The sequence below is a fragment of the Lithobates pipiens genome, unplaced genomic scaffold, assembly GCF_037356315.1.
Source record: "Lithobates pipiens isolate NorthernLeopardFrog02 unplaced genomic scaffold, aLitPip1_a1.2 Scaffold_24, whole genome shotgun sequence".
Lineage (NCBI taxonomy): Eukaryota > Metazoa > Chordata > Amphibia > Anura > Ranidae > Lithobates > Lithobates pipiens.
Window position 1 is genome coordinate 5,597,673 of NW_027507786.1, and position 24,720 is coordinate 5,622,392.

The 24,720-nt window shown below is 45.9% G+C and overlaps 1 protein-coding gene across 1 annotated transcript in view; it reads right to left on the bottom strand.

Moving 5' to 3' along the window:
• LOC143929635 (uncharacterized) overlaps positions 1–24,720 on the bottom strand; it is a 50,125-nt gene that overhangs the window by 15,670 nt on the left and 9,735 nt on the right. The window contains exons 3-6 of the mRNA XM_077453546.1: positions 24,057–24,383; positions 23,866–23,949; positions 13,088–13,501; positions 456–791 (exon numbers count right to left, since the gene is read on the bottom strand). Of these exons, the coding sequence (XP_077309672.1) occupies positions 456–791; positions 13,088–13,501; positions 23,866–23,949; positions 24,057–24,383 (1,161 nt within the window). The remainder of the gene's footprint in view (positions 1–455; positions 792–13,087; positions 13,502–23,865; positions 23,950–24,056; positions 24,384–24,720) is intronic.

Sequence of the window (24,720 nt, forward strand, 5' to 3'; positions counted from 1 at the left end):
CAATTGATGGGCACAGTGGGAGCAATTGATGGGCACAGTTGAAGAAATTGATGGACACAGTGGCGGCAATTGATTGGCACAGTGGGAGCAATTGATGGGCACAGTGGCGGCAATTGATGGGCACAGTGGCGGCAATTGATGGGCACAGTGGGAGCAATTGATGGGCACAGTGGCGGCAATTGATGGGCACAGTGGCTGGGTTTGATAGCACAGTGGCTGATTTATGGTACAGTGAGTCTGCAATTGATGGGGGTTTTTTTTCAGAATTTGCCAGTTTGTTTGCGCCCCCCAAAAAATGTTGAGCACCAGCGGCCACTGTCTTACACGTAGATCCCATTCTTGCTAAATAGTGGAGGTTCGGTTACTAATCAGTTGCAAAGAAGCCAAATAGAAGATTTCCATTTGTAATAACAAAAGGTCTTCATAAATGGATATTTACTGACTCCGCTTCTTACCTGTAATGAATGTCTCATGGCAGCGCTTTAACATTTTTCCTATTGCAGGGTAGGAGACCTTGCAGGTGTACTTCACACCGTCATCCTCTTTAACCTTCGCTCTGAACGTCAAAGAGCTGGAGGACTTGAGCACATTACCATCGTGTCGTACATCTCTGGTTTCTCTATGTGTATATCTTGTGTCTTGTATCATTTCATCTTTATATATAACTTGTTTCTCTTTCAGCCAAGTAATCAGTAAAAGTTCTGGATCACATTTAGTGATATCACAAGTCAGAGTCACCTCTTCCCCGTGTTTTAGACATTGCAGGCCCAGAATGTGAGCTGCAAAATAATCTATAAAAAGGAAAAAAAGAAACGTATAAGACACAATGCACAATAAAGCATGCAACGCCAGTTATCAGAAACAGTCTTATGAATATTCAAGAATTTCAGCCCAGAGCATATCATATTCTTCCACAGTGCTGAGGACCCTCTCATATTGGGGTTGATTACTAAAGGAAAATAGACTTTGCACTTTCCAAAGTGCAGTTGCACTCTGTTAAATCAGTTGCTCCAAAGCTTAGTAAATGAGCAGAAGCTCTGCTGACTTCCATCATCCAATCACGTGGAAGCAAAAATTATTATTATTTTTTTTTTTCTTGCATGTGATTGGGTATTCTTTGCAAAGTAAAGCTTTACTTCATTTATTAAGCTCTGGAGTAACTGCACTTGCAAAAGGGGCATTACTGGCTGCACGGGGGCATCACTGGCTGCACAGGGGACAACACTGGCTGCACAGGGGACAACACACTTATCTCTTTTATCATGTCGCCAGTCTCTGAGTACCTCCCGTACCATGTCGCCAGTGTCTGACCCTCTCCTGTACCATGGCGCCAGTCTCTGACCCTCTCCTGTACCATGTCTCCAATCTCTGACCACCTCCAGTACCATGCCGCCAGTCTCTGACCACCTCCTGTACCATGCCGCCAGTCTCTGACCACCTCCTGTACCATGCCGCCAGTCTCTGACCAACTCCTGTACCATGTCGCCAGTCTCTGACCATGTCGCCAGTCTCTGACCACCTCCTGTACCATGTCCCCAGTCTCTGACCACCTCCTGTACCATGTCGCCAGTCTCTGACCACCTCCTGTACCATGTCCCCAGTCTCTGACCACCTCCTGTACCATGTCCCCAGTCTCTGACCATCTCCTGTATAAAAATATTTTTTAAAAACAGTCATTTTCGGTATCGGTTTCGGCACCAAAAAACCCATTCGGTGCATCCCTAATAAAAAACGCAGAAGTGATCAAATACCACCAAAAGAAAGCTCTATTTGTGGGAGAAAAGGACATAATTTTTGTTTGGGTGCCACGTGGCATGACCGCGCAAATGTCAGTTAAAGCTCTGGAGGATAAAGTGACCATAACGGGGTCATTATGTACTAATTTTAAAGCTGAATTCTAGGTAAGGATTGTATTGCATAATTACATTGATTCTGTATGGAGCATTATAAGTATGTATGTGCCAGACCCAGTGGTGGCCCATAATGCAGGGGTGACGCCCCCCATCCATGCGTCCGGCCCCTTAATCTACATGCAGCGTGCTGGACGCATGGATTCCAATGGGGTTTTTTTTTTTTTTTTTTTTTTTTTTTTTTTTTAGAAGCACCAGAGGTTCTGATAAGCTTCAAAAAAGGGTGGACTCGGGGAGCAGTGCACTTGTGACAATACTGTCTTCCTGATTCTCCTCCCAGCCAAACAGGAAGCAGCTCCTGAGACCCGATTGGCCAGGGAGTCTAAGGACTCCCAATCGTGTCTCTTAACAGGACAATTCCTGTTAAGCCCAGGGGGAGAAAGGAGAGGAGAATAGGCTGGCTCTTTATTCCCCCTGCCTCCTAAAGGTTAGTCTCTGCTGCAGCACAGGAGTGTCCGGTGCTTGCCGTTTGATGTTCATCTCCCGCGATGGTGAGGGGGTTTTCTGCAATTGTTTGCCGTTTGTCTGGGTGGTTTTCATGCAGCGATCGTCTGTCCAGAGGGGGGAGGGGGGACCGCTGGCGTTAGTTTGCCATTTAGCACAAGCCGCCACTGGTCAGACCTAAGGAAATGCTTTGGAAGTGGAGAATCACTGTAGCACTCACCCCACTACTACAGTGACTTCCGCGGTCTTCCAGATCCTGTGGCAAGCAGGTCCTCTGCTGCATAGTGACCAGGCATGTACTGGCCATCGGAACTACCGGGAGTTTCCCGGTGGGCCGATGGCTAAGTGGGCCACTCTGATGTAAGGGGGCTGGTGATGGGCCACTCTTATGTAAGGGAGCTGGTGATGGGACACTGATGTAAGGGGACTGTTGATGGCACACTCTGATATAAGGGGGGTGCTGATGGGACACTCTGATATAAGGGGGCTGCTGATGGGACACCCTGATGTAAGGGGGCTGCTGATGGGACACCCTGATGTAAGGGGGCTGCTGATGGGACACTCTGATGTAAGGGGGCTGCTGATGGGACACTCTGATGTAAGGGGGCTGCTGATGGGACACTCTGATGTAAGGGGGTGCTGATGGGACACTCTGATGTAAGGGGGTGCTGATGGGACACTCTGATGTAAGGGGGTGCTGATGGGACACTCTGATGTAAGGGGGCTGCTGATGGGACACTCTGATGTAAGGGGGCTGCTGATGGGACACTTTTATGTAAGGGGGCTGCTGATGGGACACTCTGATGTAAGGGGGCTGCTGATGGGACACTCTGATGTAAGGGGGCTGCTGATGGGACACTCTGATGTAAGGGGGCTGCTCATGGGACACTCTGATGTAAGGGGGTGCTGATGGGACACTCTGATGCAAGGGGGCTGGTAATGGGACACTCTGATGTAAGGAGGTGCTGATTGGACACTCAAAATGTAAATGGGCCGGTCTGGATGAAGTCCAGGGCCAAATTTCTGTCTCAGTCCAGCCCTGATAGTGACCACATGGGATCGCTCATAAAGCATGGCTGCCATTCAGAGAATTCTTTGTATTTTTCTTAATGAATGTAAAGCATCCTCTGTTTAGACGAGGTGGACAGCTGGGGTGTTGATGTCACAAACTTCATCTCAAGGAACACTTTGAGTTCAATGAGAAAATGCAAACTGTTCTGTGAATGGTGCCTATGCCAAGCAGATGACCTCCTGTGTTCAGTAAGCAGCAGGATAGCCACTTGGCATGGGCCCAAAAGCTAGCAGCAATCGCTGGTGTAGTGATGTCTACTACAGTAATTAGCAGCTTCTATGGGGACAGATATGTGCTATATATATATATATATATATATATATATATATATATATATATATATATATATATATAAAGCTGGAGCAATGTAACGATGTAAAAATTGCGTATCACATATGTGTGTGTGTAACATGAACGTGACCATGGATGTAACATAAATATAGGAGTAGGCCAATTGTGCCAGTAGCTGAGATGTGATCTGTAGAAGTGGTGTAATTGTAGATATAGTTTAATTCTGTGTTATTAAAGATACAGTATTCACAGTATTCAGTAATCAGACATAGACATTAGCATTTGAAAACGACAGAGCAAGCTTCTCGGATAGATTTGACAGGTAGGTGGCGATTAAAATTATCCCTTTCATGTAGACGTAGATCCTCACCTTCCCTTAACCACTTCAATACCGGCACTTTCCCCCTTCCTGCCCAGGACAATTTTTAGTTTTCAGCGCTGTCACACTTTGACAATTGCGCGGTCATGCCACGCTGTACCCATACTAAATTTTAATCATTTTCTTCCCACAAATAGAACTTTCTTTTGGTGGTATTTAATCACCTCTGCAGTTTTTAATTTTTGTGCTACTAACGAAAAAAGAGTGACAATTTTGAAAAAAAAAAAAAAAAAACTGATGGGCACTGATAGGCAGCACTGATGGCTCTGATAGGCGGCACTTATGGGCACTGATAGGTGGCTCTGGATAGGCAGCACTGATGAGGAGCTAGTGACAGGCTTTACTGAGTGGCACTGATTGCCACATTAATGGGGCACTGACAGGCATCACTGGGGTACTGATTGGCATTTTTTTGGGCACTGATGTGTACTTTCATGGGCACTGACAGGCTTTATAGAGGGAGACAGTCTGGCAGGTGATGGGCATTGATTGGCAGCTAATGGGCACCTTTTGATGGGGCATTGCTGATAATCAATGTGCTGATTATCAGCAGAGACCCCCCTTTGACAGGGAGAGCCGCCGATTGGCTCTCCCTGTCAGCGTGAATCAAGGAAAGCCGTTTACCAGACTAACACACAGCACCTCTGATCGCCACGCTGCGTGCCCCTGGTCTTTTATCCTGATCACGTCATATGACGTCTGATCAGGATAACTAAACCCCTTTGCCACCGTCATTTTTCTATACGGTGGGCAGCAAGTGGTTAACCTCAAAGAAGAATACTAGCCATTTTGGCTACAAGAATCCATAGGGGAGAGGAGCAGGCCCTGGAATGTTTGCAAGCTGTGACTGATTTCAACACATCTAAGGAATCAATTTTATCTCTCATAAAATGTGTCTGTAACAGTGTAATTCAGCTGTAATGGTGAAAATGGAATACAAACAAAAATGGAATACAAACAAAAATGGCAGGGAAATAATAGTTAAGGTGAGAAAGGAGAGAGAAAAAATGTAAGTGATATTAAACTCTCAGTTTTTAAGCACTTTCAGCAGCTGATTTAAAAGGGAAGTAGGAGAGGAGAAGGATTATAAAAAAACAATAAACATTAATACTCAGCTATGGGGATACATTGATCCAATGCAGCATCTGTCCCCACCGTCTCTGCACTGAGACCTGAGCGATCAAACGCTGCTGATCGTTCAGTTCTCCCCCTCCGTTCTGAGTAATGAGTCATGACTGTCAGGGCTATGCTCAGCTCTTATTTCTCAAAGCTGGCCGCCCAGCTGTCAGCTAATTGCCAGCTTCTATGTCTCCTGACCTGTTGATTATATCCTGCTCGTCAGTCCTGCCTACTTAAGCCTTCCAGTCCAGATGATCTCTGCCTTCGTCTTGGTCACATCTCTAGAGACACTCTCCTGTGTTCCTGTTAAAGACTTGCTTGGCTGACATTCCTTCTGGCTCCAGATCCTGCTTGCTGTTCTAATAAGCTCATCTCTGGCTCCCTGACATTTTGGCTTGTCTGACTTTCGGTTCCTGCACTCTGGCTATGTTTTGACTATGTTTACTCTGTTTACCTTTTTTTATTATTAAACAAGTGTGATTTAACTGTACTTCTGTCTCAGTCTGATTCATGGTTTCTGACAGTAGGCGAAGGCCATGAATTCAGAAGATACAGTCAATCCACTTGTTGGTAATATTTTTTCCAGATTGAATGAGCAAGATCACCGCGTGGATCGGTTTGTCATGGTGTTACAAACGGCTCACCTGGAATCTCCCACTGTGGCCACTCCCTGCTGCTGCTCCAGTCTCTGTGCAGACACCCGCCTCGCGTATTACCTCTATAAGAGGTATGCCTGGTTCTGCTTCACTTCCCCGGCGATTTGGGGGTGATCCAGTCCAGAGCAGAGGGTTTCCCAACCAGGTTGAGATATATTTTGAGATGCTGCCCCAGGCTTTTCCCATGGACAGAAGCAAAGTAGGCTTTGTGATACCTTTGCTTTCTGAGAGAGCCTTGGCCTGAGCAAACCCTCTAAGGAAGACACAAAAACCTGTTGTCTTGAGTTACCCCGAGTTTGTGACTTCTTTTTAAAGGGTATTTGATGTTCCCGCACGCTCCGCTTCTGCTGCCAAGTGCCTCATGTCCATCAGAGTACTAGAACTGTCGCCGATTACGCCATTGAATTCCGTACTCTAGCAGCAGAGGTTGCTTGGAACAATGAGGCCTTGTGGCTGCTTTTTCTCATGGTCTCTCGGACACCATCAAGGATGAGATAGCAGCCTGAGATATACCCACTGAGCTGGAGAAGTTGATCACATTTGCCATCCTTATTGACTCCAGACTCAGAGAAAGACTACCTTTTTAAGGAGCGCTTACGGAAGCCTCCTGTACATTTGTCTCAAACTTTGCAGTCCCTCTCTTGCCTCCCTCACCTCCCATGTCTTCTGGGACTGAGTTGGTCATGTGAAGATGAACCCACGCACTTGGGCTTAACGCGTCTCTCTGCGAATGAGAGAACCCTCAGGAGGAGGGAGAGATTGTGCCTTTATTGTGGCCAGGCAGGTCACTTTTTGAAGTCCTGTCCTACAGTACCTGTCCAGGGAACGTCCGAACCTTGTCACAGAAGGATAACACTTCACTTTAAGCATTATTAAAATCACTGCTCCAGAAAAAAATGCAGTTTTTAAAACTTTTTTTGCATTGATACATGTCCCCTGGGGCAGGACCTAGGTCCCCAAACACTTTTTTATGACAATAACTTGCATATAAGCCTTTAAAATTAGCACTTTAGATTTCTCCCATAGACTTTTACAGGGTGTTCCGTGGCTTTTCGAATTTGCTGCGAACAACAACAGGCGAACAGGCTCGACTCGAACTCGAAATTCATCCCTATCCACGACCATAGGGGCTCTTCACCATGAGATAATCCAATTCCAAATTATTCCCTCACCTAAGTTTCCGCTGGTTATTGGTTATCCTTGGTTACAGAGGCACATCCCCTCTTTTGATTGGCTCTGTATTGAGGTTCTCTCCCAGGGCTGGACTGGGACAGAAATTTGGCCCTGGACTTCATCCAGACCGGCCCACTTACATTTTGAGTGTCCCATTGCCAGCCCCCTTACATCAGAGTGTCCCATTAGCACTCCCTTACATCAGAGTGTCCCATTAGCACCCCCTTACATCGGAGTGTCCCATTAGCACCCCCTTACATCGGAGTGTCCCATTAGCACCCCCTTACATCGGAGTGTCTTATCAGCAGCCCCCTTACATCAGAGTGCCCCATCAGCAGCCTCCTTACATCAGAGTGTCCCATCAGCAGCCCCCTTAGATCAGAGTGGTCCACTGAGCCATTGGCCCACCAGGAAACTCCCGGTAGTCCCGATGGCCAGTACATGCCTGTTCTCTCCTGGTCACAATGCAGTAAGACATGCTTCCAGAAGGTAGCCAAGGTCCTGTGCACCTCTTCACTCTCCTCCCTGCCGGAGGAATACCGTGATTTTAGCAATGTCTTTGACAAAGGTCAAGCCGGTAGATTGCCTCCACACCATCGTATGATTGCGCAATTGACCTTCAACCTGGTGCCATACACCCTCGTGGTCAGGTTTACACTTTGTCATTCTTGGAGGATAAGGCCATGGAGGAGTATGTTGCAGACGCAATTTCTCGAGGTTTCATCCGCAAATCCTCATCTCCTACTGGTGCTGGTTTCTTCTTTGTGAAGAAGAGTGGTGAACTGAGACCTTGTATTGATTATAGGATTTTAAATCGTTTCACAATTAAGAATGCCTACCCGATTCCATTGATTATGGAGTTATTTGACCGCCTCAAGGGAGCAACGTTTTTCACAAAGCTTGATTTGAGAGGGGCATACAGTCTTGTGAGGATTAAGGAGGGCGTAGAGTGGAAAACAGCGTTTAATACCAGAAAAGGCCATTATGAGTACCTTGTAATTCCTTTTGGCCTTTGTAACGCCCTGGCAGTTTTCCAGGAATTTACTAACATGTAGTTGGTTATCTCGACGATATCCTCATATTTTCCAAGTCCCTGGAGAGCCACCACACAGATGTCTGTCGTGTGCTTCAGAAACTAAAGCCTCGTATACGTGATCGGATTGTTGGCCAACAAAACCGTGCCCACACTTGTCTTGCATACACACGGCCACACAATTGTTGGCCAACAAATACGAACGTAGCGATTTTCAGCTCTTTAGCGCCACCCTTTGGGCTCCTTCTGTTAATTTCGCATTAGTAGAAGTTTGAGTGTTGACGCTTTTCTTTTCGCGCTTTTCATTTCGTGTTTTCAATTTTGTGCTTTTCAGTTCATTTCTGAACGGCCGTTCGTCAAACAGACATGTTGCGGAATCGGAGGAGATAATGTGTTATTTATTATTGGCCGTGGAGTTATTGCTTTTGACATTATTTTTTTGGTTGAATAATGATTTGATTTGGTATATTTTCTATATTTTTGGATGCATAGAATGCACTTTTTGGTTAAGTTCTATTGGCAGATAGCATGTGTAATTTTATCTGTTTTCTTTTTTTAATGCACAATAACAAAATTGTGTAGAATAATACTTGGCTATGTGTTTTACTTCAAATTACATTTTGGGAGTAGGCAGTTACATTTTAAAAAATACAATGTAAAATTAACAAGGGACGCCAACATAGTTGTATCTTTGATCTTAAAAACTACGGGATAATGGTGTTGTGGTAACTTGCCCAAATCAAAAAAAAAAGCATAATAATATTCTTGATATCACTAGAAAATTGTCTTTGAAAATTTGTTTGCAATAACTCCATCAGTATCACTAGCAAAGCAGCTTCATTATTATCCCATTAAAGAAGAAGAGAATATGCGCTGCATTTCGAGATTTCATAATTTGCCACGTCACGGATGTTAATTCTCCAACGCTACTTTACATGAGCATGCGTGTTTGTATTTTGGACTTTTCTCCAACAGGCTTGCATACACAGGCTCGGAAATCCGACAACAGACATTTGTCTGTGGAAAATTTGTAAACCTGCCATCCAACATTTGTCCACGGAAAGTTGGCCAACAATTGTCTGATGGAGCATTTTCCGCCAACAGCCTCTCATCACACATTTCCCATTATAAAATTTGATCCTGTGTATGAGGCTTTAGAGAGAACAATCTCTATTGTAAATTGGAGACTTCCATTGTGAACAGGTTAAATTCCTGGGTTATGTAATTTACACTGCTGGTTTTTCGATGGACCCAGAGAAACTTTCAGCAGTCCTACAGTGGCCCCCGACCCGTAAGTTTACGTCCTCAGCATTTTCTTGGCTTTGCCAACTATTATCGGAAGTTTTTTTTTTTTTGCAAAATCTTTTTTATTACATTTTTCATTAGCATACAAAATTAGCCCACTCAGGGGCCAAACATTTGCCCACGCAGGGGCAGTTCTTCTGATGAGGCAACATACCATAACAGGGCACAACATACAACATAAACTAACTATAACCCCAATGTGGGGAGAGGTTCAGTTCAGGAGAATCTGTGCTCAAATTGGTACCAACAGGATAATGCAACATGAAAGTAGTTGGGTCAATATACTAACAGACTAGAGATATAGCGTTAATCTAGGAATTGGTTACTGCTTCAGTTGCCATGGTATTATCATCTAGCCAACAGGTCCATACTTTTTAAAATTTTTGTGGACAACCCCTGCTCAAGTAGGTGGCTTTATACATGGGTAAACTGGCATTCACTAGGCTTTTCCAGACTCTGACAGAGGGGGGAGATGATTGTTTCCAGTTCATCATAATGGCCTTACGAGCATAGTACAATAGCAGGGATATGAGTATTTTCCTGGCTCTGAGCATTGACAGTTGTTCCACCAGCCCCAGCAGACAATATTTAGGATCATAAGGAACACGAGTCTTAGTGACCTTAGCAATCACCTGGAGTACTTCTTTCCAATAATGTTCGATTGCTGGGCAAACACAAAAAATGTGGAAAAAGTCACCCAGTTGGTAGGAGCAATGCCAGCACGCCGGAGAATGCGCTGGCGACATCTGGTGCAGCCTGTGAGGCGTGTAGTGAGCTCTATGCACAATTTGGTATTGGACCAGTTTGTCCCTAGCTGAGACCAGAGGGGAGAAGGGAAAGTCCCAAATCTCCCTCCAGTCATCCTCGTCCAGCTCCGGTATGTCTCCCACCCATTTCCTATAGAGGGGGAACAGCTCGGGCCGGCAGCAACCAGTGGGGACCTGTAGAGCTGAGACGTGGGTTTCTCCAAGTCTTTCACCCGAAGGGTGGATTCGAGCTCCGAGTATGCCAATTCAAATGGTTGGCCTAAGAACTGACCTCTGTAGGCATGAGCGATTTGAAGATACCTAAAATGGGCACATGCAGGCACATTAAATGTGGTGCATAAAACGTGAAAGGGGGTGAGCTCTCTGTTGGTGATAACATGCTCAAGGGTCAATATTTTGTATTTGGCCAGGCCTGTGGATCCGGGCTGGTATTGAGCTGTGATAGGTTAGGGTTCAGCCACAGGGGGGTGTGAGGAGACCAGGAGTGTGGCTGGGGTGCCGAACTAAGCTCAGCGCCTCACCCACCTTCCATGTCCACATAGTGGTACGCATAGAAGGGGTGAGATGGTGAGGCATTTTAGGCCCCCTGAATAGCAACCCCTTCAAAGCCTCCAGAGACCCCACTATAGCCGCCTCCAGCACAACCGCAGAGTTGGTCAGGTCTGGCTGCAACCACCAATGGGCGGTCACAAGCTGAGTGGCTAAGAAATACTTGTGGCAATCAGGGAAAGCCAAGCCCTCACTGTCCACAGGCCTGGTCAGAGTGGTGTATTTGAATCTAGGCGGTTTAGGCCCCCAAATAAAGGAGGAGAAGAGTGGCTTAATAGAATTAAAGAAAGTTTTGGTCAGCCATTGTGGGGAGTCCTGAAAAATGTACATAAATTTAGGGAGGACTTTGATTTTTAGAAGATGCGCCCAATGAGGGAAAGGCGAAGATCCACGCTTTCAGTCAAGACAGGGTCAAGATTGAGCCGCACAAAGTCCCTATTCTCTCTTGAGATGATAATACCTAAATAAGTAAACTGACCAACCCATTGGAGTGGGAGAGAGGAGAGTGAGGAAGACCCGGCCCCCTCATCCACTGGGAACAGCCGAGACTTGTGCCAGTTCACTCTCAACCATGGGCGTCCGCAGAATTTTTTTCAGGGGGGGGATCATTTTAGGGTCACCCATGCACCGCCCCTTTTCGACAATGTCATTACCACAGTAAGTACAGCAAGTACCACAGCATTCTCACCAACTGGGGACGGTGAAGAATCCAGTGGCGGTTGGTGCTCAAAATTTTTTTGGGGGGAAGCAAAAAAATGTTGAAACAAAAATCATTAATTGCAGCCACTGTACCCAAACGCTGCCACTGTGCCAATTAATCTCTGCCACTGTGCCATCAAACGCTGCCACTGTGCCAATCATATACTGCCAGTGTACCCATCAAATGCTGCCAGTCTGCCCATCATATACTGCTAGTGTGCCCATTAAATGCAACCAGCCCGTCTGCCCATCATATGCTGCCAGTGTGCCCATCATATGCTGCCAGTGACACCCCGCTCATAGACTCCCCCCCGTTCACAGATGGATTGCAGGACACCCCGCTCCCACCCCCACAGCTGGATCGTGGGACACCCTAGACGGCACACACACCCCCCCCCCCCCCCCGCAGATGGATCACAGGACACCCCATGGAGGACCGGCGCTTACCTTGTTAAGGTGTCCTCTTCGGCTGCGTCTCCTCTCCAGTGAGCTTCCTCCGCTCTGTCCCACTTCCACCAAAGTGCAGAACATCCAATAGGGACGCCTCACACTTTGACCAATCAGGAAACAGGTCTCACGGTCCTGCTTCCAGATTGGTGGGGAGGCAATGCGGTGCGAAAATAGCGAATATTAATTTGCTATGGTCACACAATTGGGTGGGATCAGGGCGCACTCTCTGCGCCCCAAGCCCACCCTTTTTTGAAGCCTTAGGAGTCCATGCATCCGGCGTCCTGAAAGTGGCCAGATGCATGGATAGGGAGGCGGCAGCAGGAATAGGGGGGTGGCGCCTGTGCACTTACAATACACCGCCTGCCACTGGAAGAATCGGGAAACTTCAGTGGGTATCAAGCCAGGGACCGAGTGGGCCAGTGGGGTGATGCTTGAGAGGTATCTTGAGTGCCAAGCTAGGAACCCAGCAGAGAAGCGGGGGTGATGCTTGAGGAAGAAAGCACTGTGAAGATTGGAGGAGCTCAAGGGATTCAGTAGCAGTGAATCAGCGGGTCTAGTGAGAGATCGGGAGCTCAGTGGGCTGAAGAACTACAAGGAGTGATTGTAGTGGAAGAGAAAGGAACTGTTAAAGACTGTTGCCATAGGAGACAGCATTCCTGCATATGCAGATGTGGCGTATTGCTGGATGGCTTACCCTGCATGGCTGTGCTCTTATTGAAGTCTCTTCCCCAAAAAGTTTAAGAGGAATAAACTTTATTTTGCATTCATGAAGTGTCTGGTGCCCAATAACTTTAACTACTCTGCACCCACCATGCCTCACAACCCACTATAGACAGAAGGATGTCAGCTATCGCTGGCCCTGGAGGTTCTCATTAGACCGAAGAAGGCCTGGGACCTTGCTACATAAGTTGAACTAGTAAATACTGCTGGATAAAACAAACATTGTGTCTGTCTTCATTTCAAGGGAAAAAAATTGATTATTTTAGTTTATTCACTTTCATTTTTATTTCCAAGCAACCAAGGGTAAAAAAAATAGGGGAGAGTTGTCTTTGGGAAAAGAAGATACAGACAGTAAAAAATAAAAATCTTGTCCTAATGTAAGTTCTCACCCTTCTTCTAAATGTGAGTTGTGTTTCTATATGTCCCTGTTGGGAGGGATTTCCTATCACTGAGTGTCCTATCACATACATGCAGGCAATCTTTTCCAATTTTTATACAGTTATACATCTCTCTAACTTACCTCCTTTGATGTTCAGTTTCCGGCGTTCAGTGAGAGGAGTTTTCAGAGACGAGTGTTTTACTTCTATGACAAGTTCACCCCTTTTATCTTCCCTTTTGTCTGGAGTTATACTTATAGAACAAAGACAATTAGAGGATAAGAAAGAAAAAATTGGTTTGAAATGTTGTATTCTTTCTTCCTGCCTAAGGAGCTCAATTCCTTCCCCTCTCTCTGGGTGATCTACAACATCAGGTTTCTGGTCTGGTGGTGTCGGGTATTTCCAGGAACAAACTTTTCGCCGTTTATCTCCTCTCTCCAGATAGGCATTTATCTCAATGTTTCTTGGTTTAAAGCCTGACACCATCCAGAATAGATTGGCGCTCTTCCCATGAAACAGATTATCTATTCCAGCAATGTCCAAAATCTTCGGTGGTACTGCAAGAGGAGAAAATTAGAAATTAGTAAGAGCCTAAGTAAGAACTGTAAGTCCAAAGAGCAAAAGCTATGACCATTGGTTCTGGGGGGGGGCGGGGGGAAACTGCAGCCCATGATACCATCAAAGGGTCACATACATAATGTTCGATATATGTAATGCTGATATAGTGCCCTCTTGTGAACATAGTTGGGTAGTGTAGATAGAGACTTGTTAGAAGCCTGGTTGTGACTCAGAGGGTTTACTTTAGGTCAGGCTCTGCAGGTCAGGAGAAGTTTCTAGAAGCTAGTGGGCGATGGCCAGAAGGTTCTGATCTGAATATTTATGGAAATCTGGCCAATCCCCAGGCAGGAGACCTGGCAGGATGGCTAAATCAGCCCATACATTTCAAGGAGTCTGGCCGGTAGGGGAGTCGGGTGCAAGATGGAGTGTTGAAGTGCTGCTGTGTGTGGCCCGGAAGGGGAGAAGGTTCTGCCTCTAGGCTGGAGGTTAAAAGACAGAAGGAAGCTGAAGGAGGGATGCCACCACCCTGCAGCCCTCCAGGGAAAGACAACCTCCGATCCAGGAAAGGAACAAGCCCAGTGAAAGGCCTGAAAGCAGTTTCACCTTAAGCTGCAGGACAAGGACAATGTGAATACCTCTGCACCCCCGGGGCCTACAAGGGAGTGGGCTGCTAGGGGCCATGCCCAACCAGTTCTCTCCTGTTGGCTAGCAGGTTCTCAAATTTTCCGCGGACAAATGTCTGTCGGATTTTCCAAGCGTGTGTACACAAGTCCATCAGACAAAAGTCCAAAGTACAAACACGCATGCTTGGAAGCAGAAGTGGTTGGTCTTGTAAACTAGCACACATAACGGAGAATTAACATTGGTGACGCAACAAATTATTAAATCTCGAAGTGCAGCGCACAATTCTCTTCTAATGGGATAATAATGAAGCTGCTTTGCTGGTGATACTGATGGAGTTATTGCAAACAAATTTTGAAAGGCATTTTTTTCTCTAGTGATATCAAGAAAATTTTTACATTTTTTTATTTTTTTTAATTTAGTTTATTAGTTTCCACAACACCATTATACCATAGTTTTTTACTCTCAAAGATACAACTATGTTGCTGTCCCTTGTTAATTTTACATTGTATTTTTTTAAATGTAACTGCCTACTCCCTAACTGTCATTTTTTGAAGTAAGAAAAATACAAAAAATAAACTGCACTCTGGTAGATAAACACACTCAAGGTACATAGATAGCTGAAGAAATAGACCTTCTATGAAGACCTATTGGAAGCTGCAACTCTGCTGTATAACATAACTACAGTAATAATAAATAACACGTTATCTCCTCCGATTTCACAACATGACGAACTGAAAAGCATGAAATGAAAAACGCTAAAAGAAAGGCGCGAATCAACCCTTACCAAACTTCTACTAAAATGAAATTAGCAGAAGGAGCCTAAAGGGTGGAGCTGAAACAGCTGAAAAAAACACGTAGTACATCTAGTATGTTACTACGTTCGTAATTGTTGGCCAACATTTGTGTGACCGTGTGTATGCAAGACAAGTTTGAGCCAACACCCTTCGGACAAAATTCCACAGTTTTGTTGGAAAGTCCGATCGTGTGTAGGAGGCTTAAGGATGAGCTTGAGTGTGTTATTTGGATATACCATATTTATTGGTGTATAACATGCACCTTCACAGTGAAGCAAAATAAGGGTCAGTGCTCATCAATGCAGCCTAATCAGTGCCCATCTGCAGCCTCACCATTGCCATGAATGCAGCCCCCCCACCATTGGCATGAATGCAGCCCTCCTCACCATTGCCATGAATGCAGCCCCCCCCACCATTGCCATGAATGCAGCCCCCCCACCATTGCCATGAATGTAGCACACCCACCATTGCCATGAATGCAGCCCCCCCACCATTTCCATGAATGCAGCCCCCCACCATTTCCATGAATGCAGCCCCCCCCACCATTGCCATGAATGCAGCCACCATTGCCATGAATGCAGCCCCCCCCCATTGCCATGAATACAGCCCCCCCACCATTTCCATGAATGCAGCCCCCCCACCATTTCCATGAATGCAGCCCCCCCGCCATTTCCATGAATGCAGCCTCCCCGCCATTGCCATGAATGCAGCCCCCCCACCATTTCCATGAATGCAGCCCCCCCCGCCATTGCCATCAGTGCAGCCTGAATGATGCCCTTATGCAGCCTTGGAGGGGACAGGGAGGGGGGTGGGACAAGCGCCAAAAGATTATATACAGGAGAAACTCCTGTTTTCTCAGTGGCCTATTTTATACAAAGTCCTGTCTCTTATGATGGACTGAACAGTAGTAACCCAATGGCAGCGCAGGAGACGGGATTTCCTATCCTAGGATCGTGTGTACGCGGCATTAGTCTTCTTATTGGTTTTAAAGAAAATCTCTTTAGGTTGAGGACCCAACCTAGGTATTCCAGGTAGCTGATTGTGGAGACCATACTTTGGTCTAAGCGGGCTACTGACCTGTCTATTCAGAGCAGTTCGTCTAGGTATGCTACAATTGTTAGACCTTGAGTCCTTAATCTGGCCAAAGGAAGGGCCAGAAATTTTGTAAACACCCGAGGTGCAGTAGCTAGACCGAAAAGGCAATGCTACAACTGAAAGTGACGTTTTTCTACTTCAAAACGCAGATATTTTTGATGAGGGGGGGAAAATAGGCACATGCAGGTATGCATCCCTGATGTCGACTGATGCAAGAAGTTCTCCTCCTTATAGGATGGAGACAACAGTTTAGATTGATTCCAGGTGAAAAAAGTGGATATTTCAGGAACCCGTTTAGATCCTTGAGATCTAGCATGGGTCTGACATCCTCATTTGGTCTTTGGCACCGTGAAAAGGTTTGAAAAAAAAAAACCAAACCCCTGCTCCATCACAGGGACCGCCATGACCATTTGAGATAAAAGTCAGACTAATACTTGAAAAAAAGGAGACTTCTTTTTCTCTGGATCTATGGATCTTTGCCCTAAGAAAAACATGGAGATGGAAAAACTCGGAGCTCTAGTTTGTAGCCTAGAGCTATTATGGAGACCATCCATCTGTCTTGAAACTCCTCCTACCAGACCCTTGAGAACTGCAGAAGTCTCCCCCCTCCCCCCCACTCGAGCGAGCGGGGGCGCCCCTTCATAAGAGGCTTTAGTGTTCTGTTTTGTAGGTTCACCCCCCCTCCCCCGGGCTCCTTTTGTCCCTGAGGTCCTCTTAGCCCTGACTGTGGAGGCCATTGTGACTGCTTGAAGGCAGACGCCCCTGGCACTGGAGAAAAGAGTCCATTTAACCACTTCCCGACCAGCGCACGACGATGTACGTCGACAGCATGGCACGGGCAGGCATATTGGCGTACAGGTACATCCAACATTCAATGCCGCCCTGCCATCGGGCGCGCTCCGCCTGCGGCGCGCTCCCGCGCTGGTCGGGACCCTCATGAGTCCGGTCGTGGGACCCGCGGACTCGATCGCCGCGGGCATCCCCGCGATCATCTCACGGAGCGGCCGAATGGAGGAAATGCCGTGTAAACAGCATTTCTCCATTCTGCCTAGCAACTAGTGACGCTGATCTCTGCTCTATGTGATTGGAGCAGAGATCAGTGTTCACTAAATGAAAGCCCAGCCCCCAACAGTTAGTAACACACCCCTAGGAACACTTAACCCCTACACTGCCACCCACCCACCCTTTACTGCCAGTGTCATTTACACAGGAATCACTGCATTTATATAGCAGTGATTACTGTATAAATGACAATGGTCCCAAAAATGTGTCAAAAATGTCCGATGGGTCCCCCACAATTTCGCAGTCACAATAAAAATCGCTGATCGCCGCCATTACTAGTAAAAAAAAATAAAAATAAAAAATTATTAATAAAAATGCTATAAAACTATCCCTATTTTGTAAACGCTATAACTTTTGCGCAAACCAATCAATAATCGCTTATTGCGATCTTTTTTATCAAAAATATGTAGAAGAATACGTATCGGCCTAAACTGAGGGAAAAAAATGTTTTTTTATATATTTTTGGGGGATATTTATTATAACAAAAAGTAAAAAATAATGCGTTTTTTTCAAAATTGTCGCTCTATTTTTGTTTATAGCGCAAAAAATTAAAACCGCAGGGGTGATCAAATACCACCAAAAGAAAGCTCTATTTGTGGGAAAAAAAGGACGTCAATTTTGTTTGGGAGCCGCGCAATTGTCAGTTAAAGCGACGCAGTGCCGAATCGCAAAAAGTGGTCTGGTCTTTGACCAGCAAAATGGTCCGGTCTGCAAGTGGTTAAATAAAGGACGTTTTACTCCTTTTCTTAACTTAACTTAACTTTCTTCCCATCCAATAGCCTTTCACTGCGGAAAGGAAAAGACAGCCAGGAGCTCTTGCATGGTGCTTCGGCTGACCACTTTTCAACCATAAGATTCTACAGATATGCCCCAACCCAAGTGTAAAGCAAGAGGTTTGCAGAATAGAATCTCTGACTGCATCAATTGCAAAATACCAAGCCCCTGGCAGCTTGGCTAAATCCTGGGCTAGCTGTTCAGGGAAAACCTTGAGCACCTGTCTTAATGGTCTCTCCAGGACTGACATACCCCAAGTGCTGCCACTGCAGGTTGAGCTACTGAACATGCCAAAGAGAAAACATTTTTTAACAGGAATTCCAATTTTTCATCAGATGGATTCCTAAGCATTTGAGCTTTGTCAACCGGACAAGTCAAATTTTTATTTTACAGAGAAATAGCAGCGTCAATTGCCGGTATACTCCACCTCTTAGTAAATTTTTTCCTCCATAGGATAAAGTGTTGAAAAACTTTTTTTAGGAGGAAAAGAATGCTTATCTGGGTGATCCCACTCAGAATAAATAAGCTTTCCCAGCAAAGAATGAACAGGAAAAGCATGCGCAGCTTGAGGAGGCTTCAGTGAACCCAAACCAGAAGTGGGCTTTTCAACCGACTCAGTTACGGGTAACTTAAATATGGAGTGGACCCAGTGGCGGCTGGTGAAGTTTTAGGATGGGGGGGCGCACGATCACGCCCCTCAGAGTTGGCCCCTCCCACTTCTCACAAGCCACACCCCTTGTCGAATCAATATCATATACCAGGCTGCACATTATACACTGGGCTCTGCACATCATATACCAGGCTGCACATTATACACAGGGCACTACTAAAGCAGATGAATCATGCCTATCTTGTGTATAACCACATCGGGCACCTTTTCTGCAACCTGTAAATTGCACATATTTGCATTCTGCAACCTGTACATCACACATCTGCCTTCTGCAACCTGTAAATCGCACATATTTGCCTTCTGCAATCTGTAAATAACACATATCTGCCTTCTGCAACCTGTAAATCACACATATCTGCATTCTGCAATCTGTAAATCACACATATCTGCATTCTGTAAATCGCACATAACTGCATTCTGCAACCTGTAAATTGCATATATCTGCAACCTGTAAATTGCCCATATCTACATTCTGAAACATGTAAATCGCACATATCTGCATTCTGTAAATCGCATTCTGTAAATCGCATTCTGTAAATTGCACATATCTGCATTCTGTAAATCGCACATATCTGCAACCTGTAAATGGCACATATCTACAACCTGTAAATCGCACATATCTGCATTCTGCAGCCTGTAAATTGCCCATATCTCTATTCTACAACATGTAAATTGCACATATCTGCATTCTGTAAATCGCACATATCTGCAACCTGTAAATGGCACATATCTACAACCTGTAAATCGCACATATCTGCATTCTGCAGCCTGTAAATTGCCCATATCTCTATTCTACAACATGTAAATCGCACATATCTGCATTCTGTAAAACGCATTCTGTAAATCGCACACATCTGCATTATGTAAATTGCACATATCTACAACCTGTATATTGCACATATCTACAACATGCAAATCGCACATATCTACAACCTGTAAATTGCACATATCTACAACATGCAAATCGCACATATCTATAACCTGTAAATTGCACATATCTACAACATGGAAATTGCACATATCTGCATTCTGTAAATCGCACATATCTGCAACCTGTAAATAGCACATATCTGCATTCTGCAACCTGTAAATTGCCCATATCTGCATTCTGCAACATGTAAATCGCATTCTGTAAATCGCACAGATCTACAACCTGTAAATTGCACATATCTACAACATGCAAATCGCACATATCTACAACCTGTAAATCGCACATATCTACAACATGCAAATCGCACATATCTACAACATGTAAATCGCACATATCTACAACATGCAAATCGCACATATCTACAACATGCAAATCGCACATATCTACAACCTGTAAATCGCACATATCTACAACATGCAAATTGCACATAGCTACAACCTGTAAATCTTGTTTGGGGGGGAGTATGCTGCTGACCACCGATAATAACCCTTTTTTTTTAAATCTTGTTTGGGGGGTATGTTGCCAAACACCGATAATAAGTTATTATTGGTGTTCGGCAGCATACCCCCCCAAACAAGATTAAAAAAAAAGGGTTATTATCGGTGGTCGGCAGCATACTCCCCCCCCCCAGACAAGATTTACAGAAAAAAGGGTTATTATTAATAACCCTTTTTTTTTTAAAGCATCTTTGGGGGGGGGGAGGCCATGCGGCAGCCCCTTATCTGTTCTTCTCAGGCGGACAGAACAGTGAAGTGCCGTGCCAACGTCACTTCCTTGAGTGACGTCGGAAGCACCGCCCACCGCTCACTCAAAGTGCAAGTCTATGCACTTGCTCGGCCAGTCGTTCGCGCCGGAAGCTGTTCGACAGAGCGCTCTTTTTTTAGCCAAATGAAGCGCCTCGTCTGCAATCTTGTGATTGCATAGACGTGGCGCTTCCTATATTGCACTGCGCCTGGCGCCAGTGCACATAGGGAGGGAAATTAAAAAAAAAAATCTTAAAGGGACATGTTTAAAAATGTATTTATTTTTTTTCCCACTTTTTTTTTTTGACTAGATGGGAGGGGGGGGGGGGCCGGGCGCCCCCTATGGACGGGCCTCCACTGAGCGGACCATTTCAGTAAGAGAATGCACCAGCCTGTGAAGCTGAAGAGGGTACTTCCCCCGCTCAGTTCCTCAGAAGAGGAGTCACCTTCCTTCTCCCAGAGTTTCCTTGTTTGAGGGTCCTGGGTGATAGAAGGGGCCTTAATGCTTTTTCTTCTACTTTGTGAAGATGTGATTAAGGTCACTAATCTTTCCTCTAATCCACTCATGGCTGAGGAAAAAAACCTCCTGAGTAATATATACGGGGCTGAAATGCCAGAAGCAGTTGCAAACCCAAACCACGAAGGCTCACTCTGACCAGCCTCTCTAGGTTTTTCAGGGGGAGATGGCGTTGCAGAGGGAGGGTCCTCAGAGCCTGAGGGAAATCCCTTTGAGCCCCTATTTTTCAGGGTATTTGTACCTCCCCTTCTGCCCAAAGTCCTAAGCACAAATGCAGAGGTACTAACAGAAATGCATTCACTGCTGAGCAATATAGTTCAGCGACTGCCGCTGCTATTAAGGCTCAGTCTGATGCTAAGTAAATGTGCCTGGGAATGCCTGTGTCACCCTCCCTCACATGCAATCCATCTGCTCTGTGTCCCTCCTTTAGCTGTGTGTGCCTGCTAAAAGCGCACCTTTATAGCTAAGCTTGGCTCGCGCTTGTGGGCGTTGAACCACGCCAATGCCACCCAGATGCTCCGTTCCCCGCTCCTCCGACCACCCCTTCTGCCCCCTACTAATTTTTTTTCAAAAAAAGACAGATTTCACGTGGAGGGGGGCTGGGGTAGAGGAGAGAGGAGGGCAGGTGAATGGAGAGGTGTCGTAATGGCGGCGGGAATGGTGCGGCATACCGCCGACCGCCCCATGGCCTCTAACGGGGAGGAGATGCTGTGGAGGGACATTTCTAAACACAAAAAAAAAACCTTCCCACTCCCTACCTGGAGCTTGGGCTCCAAGGAAGCGTGCAGCTTGTGACACTGAGCAAGACTGACCAGCATGGAACAGGTACGTGCTCTTGACAACCCCCTGGTGGCGACTTTAGGCATAGCAAACATTTATTTAAAGGAGAAAACCCACAAGAATTAGAAAAAATCCTTAGGAATCTCCCTTACCTTATCCAGCTGCAAACAGATCCAATCTTCACCACTCACGGTGGGCTCTGTTAAAAAAAAAACCTTCAGGGACAGGGGCCCCCTTTTTATCGGGGGATCCACAGCCCTGGGACTGTAAAAAGCACCCGCCAGGAATATGGCTGAAAAAACCTAATACTGGATCCCGGAGTCCAGCTCTCTAAAAAGAGAAGCTTAAGCCCTTGTACATACACGGTCGGAGATTTCGACGCAATGTGTCCGATCGGACCGTTTTGTCAGATATTCCGACTGTGTGTGGTCTCCATCGGACTATTTCCGTTGGAGTATCCGACGGACCAAGTTTTCCAACTTGTTGGTAAAATTTTCCGATAAAAATGCTCCGATCGGACATACTCCAATCATGTGTAGAGAATTCCCATCGGACAAAGTGCCACGCATGCTCAGATCAAATTCCTACACCAAAGCTATTGGCTACTAGCCTGAACGTAGTCCCGTCGTAACGAAATAACGTCATCACGTCGGATTTTCCGAGAACTTTGTCCGACCGTGTGTATACAACAGTTTCAGACAAAATCCGTCTGACAAAATCCGACAGACAAAATCCGACGGATTTGGTTGTTGGAATCTCCAACCGTGTGTACAAGGGCTTAAAGGTAAAACCTAATTTCTTCGGACACGACCATTCAATTCAGCCTGGAAAAGACACTTTGAATGTTGGCTCTGTGTCCTGTGATGTACAATTAATAATTTTTTTATTTTTTTTCATTTCCCTTGCACATGATTGGGTATTCTTCACAAAGTGAAGCTTTACCACATTTACTAAGCTCTGGAGCAGCTGCAGTTTATTTGCCTTAAGTAAATCAACCCCTCAGGGTTTACTTCCACTGACCAGTCTGGTTTAAATGGGCCAGGCTGATATAACATTTAAAAATAAAGTAAAACTGACCAAAACCATTATAGTTTAACTTTAACCACTTGAGATCCGCGCTATAGCCAAATGACGGCATTAGCGCGGATCTCCTTTTCCGGGACGCCGTCAATAGATGTCGTCCCGTGTACGAGCGGCCTGCGCGCCCCCTGAGGGGCGCGCGCGGTGCGCTCTGTGATCGGCGAGTCCATGAGACTCGCCTGATCACCGATCCGTGCAAGGGGTCGATCCCGACCCCTTATCACGTGATCAGCTGTCAGCCAATGACAGCTGATCATGTGATAAAACGGAGCCGGTAATCGGCTAGTATTCCTCCTCGCGCTGACAGCGCGAGGAGAAAAAAAAAAGCCGATCGCCGGCGGCCATGATCGGGACATCAGTCCCGATCATGGCCAGCAATTCAAGCGGACACCTGCCCCCTGCCAGTGCCCACCTGCCACCCGCAGTGCCATCCTGAAATAAAGTAAGTGCCCCCCTGTCAGTGCCACCCAGCAGTGCCCATAGTGCCCACAGTGCCACCCACAGTGCCACCCAGCAGTGCCACCCACAATCTGCCTCAAAGGTGCTGCACCCCAGTGCCGCCCATCAGTGCCCAGCAGTGCCGCCCATCAGTGCCCAGCAGTGCCGCCCATCAGTGCCCAGCAGTGCCACCTATCAGAGCCACCTATCAGTGCCACCTATCAGTGCCCATCAGTCCCATCTATCAGTGGTACCTATCAGTGCCCATCCGTGCCACCCATCCATGCCACTTACCCGTGCCATCTGTGCCATCTTATCTGTGCCCATCTTTGCCCATCAGTGCCGCCTTATCTGTGCCCATCGGTGCCGCCTTATCTGTGCCTATTAGTGCCGCCTTAACTATGCCTATCAGTGCCCACCAGTGCAGCCTATCAGTGCCCACCAATGCAACCCATCAGTGCCCACCAATGCAGCCCATCAGTGCCCACCAATGCAGCCCATCAGTGCCCACCAATGCAGCCCATCAGTGCCGCCTAATCAGCACACTTCAATGAAGGAGAAAAATGACCCGTTTGCAAAATGTTATAACAAACTATTAAAACATGATTTTTTTTTTTGCATTTTTTTTTGTTTGTTTAGCAAAAAATAAAACTCCGAGCTGTAACTAAATACCACCAAAAGAAAGCTCTATTTGTGGGAAAAAAATGATAAAAATTTCATTTGGGTACAGTGTTGTATGCCCGCGCAATTGTCATTCAAAGTGCATCAGCGCTGAAAGCTGAAAATTGGTCTGGGACTGAGGGGGGTTTAAGTGCCCAGTAAGCAAGTGGTTAAACAAATAGGAATGGTACTTACATTTCATGAAATACAAAACTGCAATGAGTACATTCACAATGATAATTACAGGAATTATTGAAGTAAGATCTCTTGGAGGTGGCTCTGTAATGACAAAACAGACCATCAATCGGGATTGTACAGAGAAATGTTCACAATGACTTCGGTACTCAGTTTTTCTTTTAACACTATATTGACGTACAGTCAGTTACCTTTCACTGTAACAGTAAAACTCTCGGCATAGTCACTCTTCAAGGACCTGTGACTGACGATGCAGAAATATTGGTCTCCATCTTCATGTACACTCGATGGTTTCACAGACATGCGGCTGGTTACATCGAATGTTCCGTCATCAGCCTGTGTCGGCACGCTAGTACAAGCCTCTTTGTCCAAGGCCGTTATCTCAGAGGAGGCACTGCGCTTCTCCCACCAAATTTTCACAGATTCTGGATAGAACTTATGTATGTAACATGTAACTGATTGCTCATGGCCAGGTGCAATCGTCACTTCATAAGAAGACAAGGTGACAATTGGTATTGCTGGGAAAATCAAATAACCAAAAGTTAGCCATACTCAGTGCACACATCCATCATGTTATGAATGCAAGAAAAATCATAAAAGGTTCAGAACCAGAAACCAAACCGTCCAAATTGTAAGTTAAAAAAAAAAGAAGTAATTTCTCTTTAGAATGGAACCTCTTCCTCTCCCTCGTGGCTGTGGGTCTCGGCTCCCATCTAGGTAAGGGAAATTCCTTTCTAATGCACACAGTGGAGGTTCTCATGCACAAAACATTTGGCTTTTTTGAGCCTTTACACATTTATTTTTCTACATTCTAGCTGGGATAATAGAAAACCTGAGCCTGGGACAATGCACACA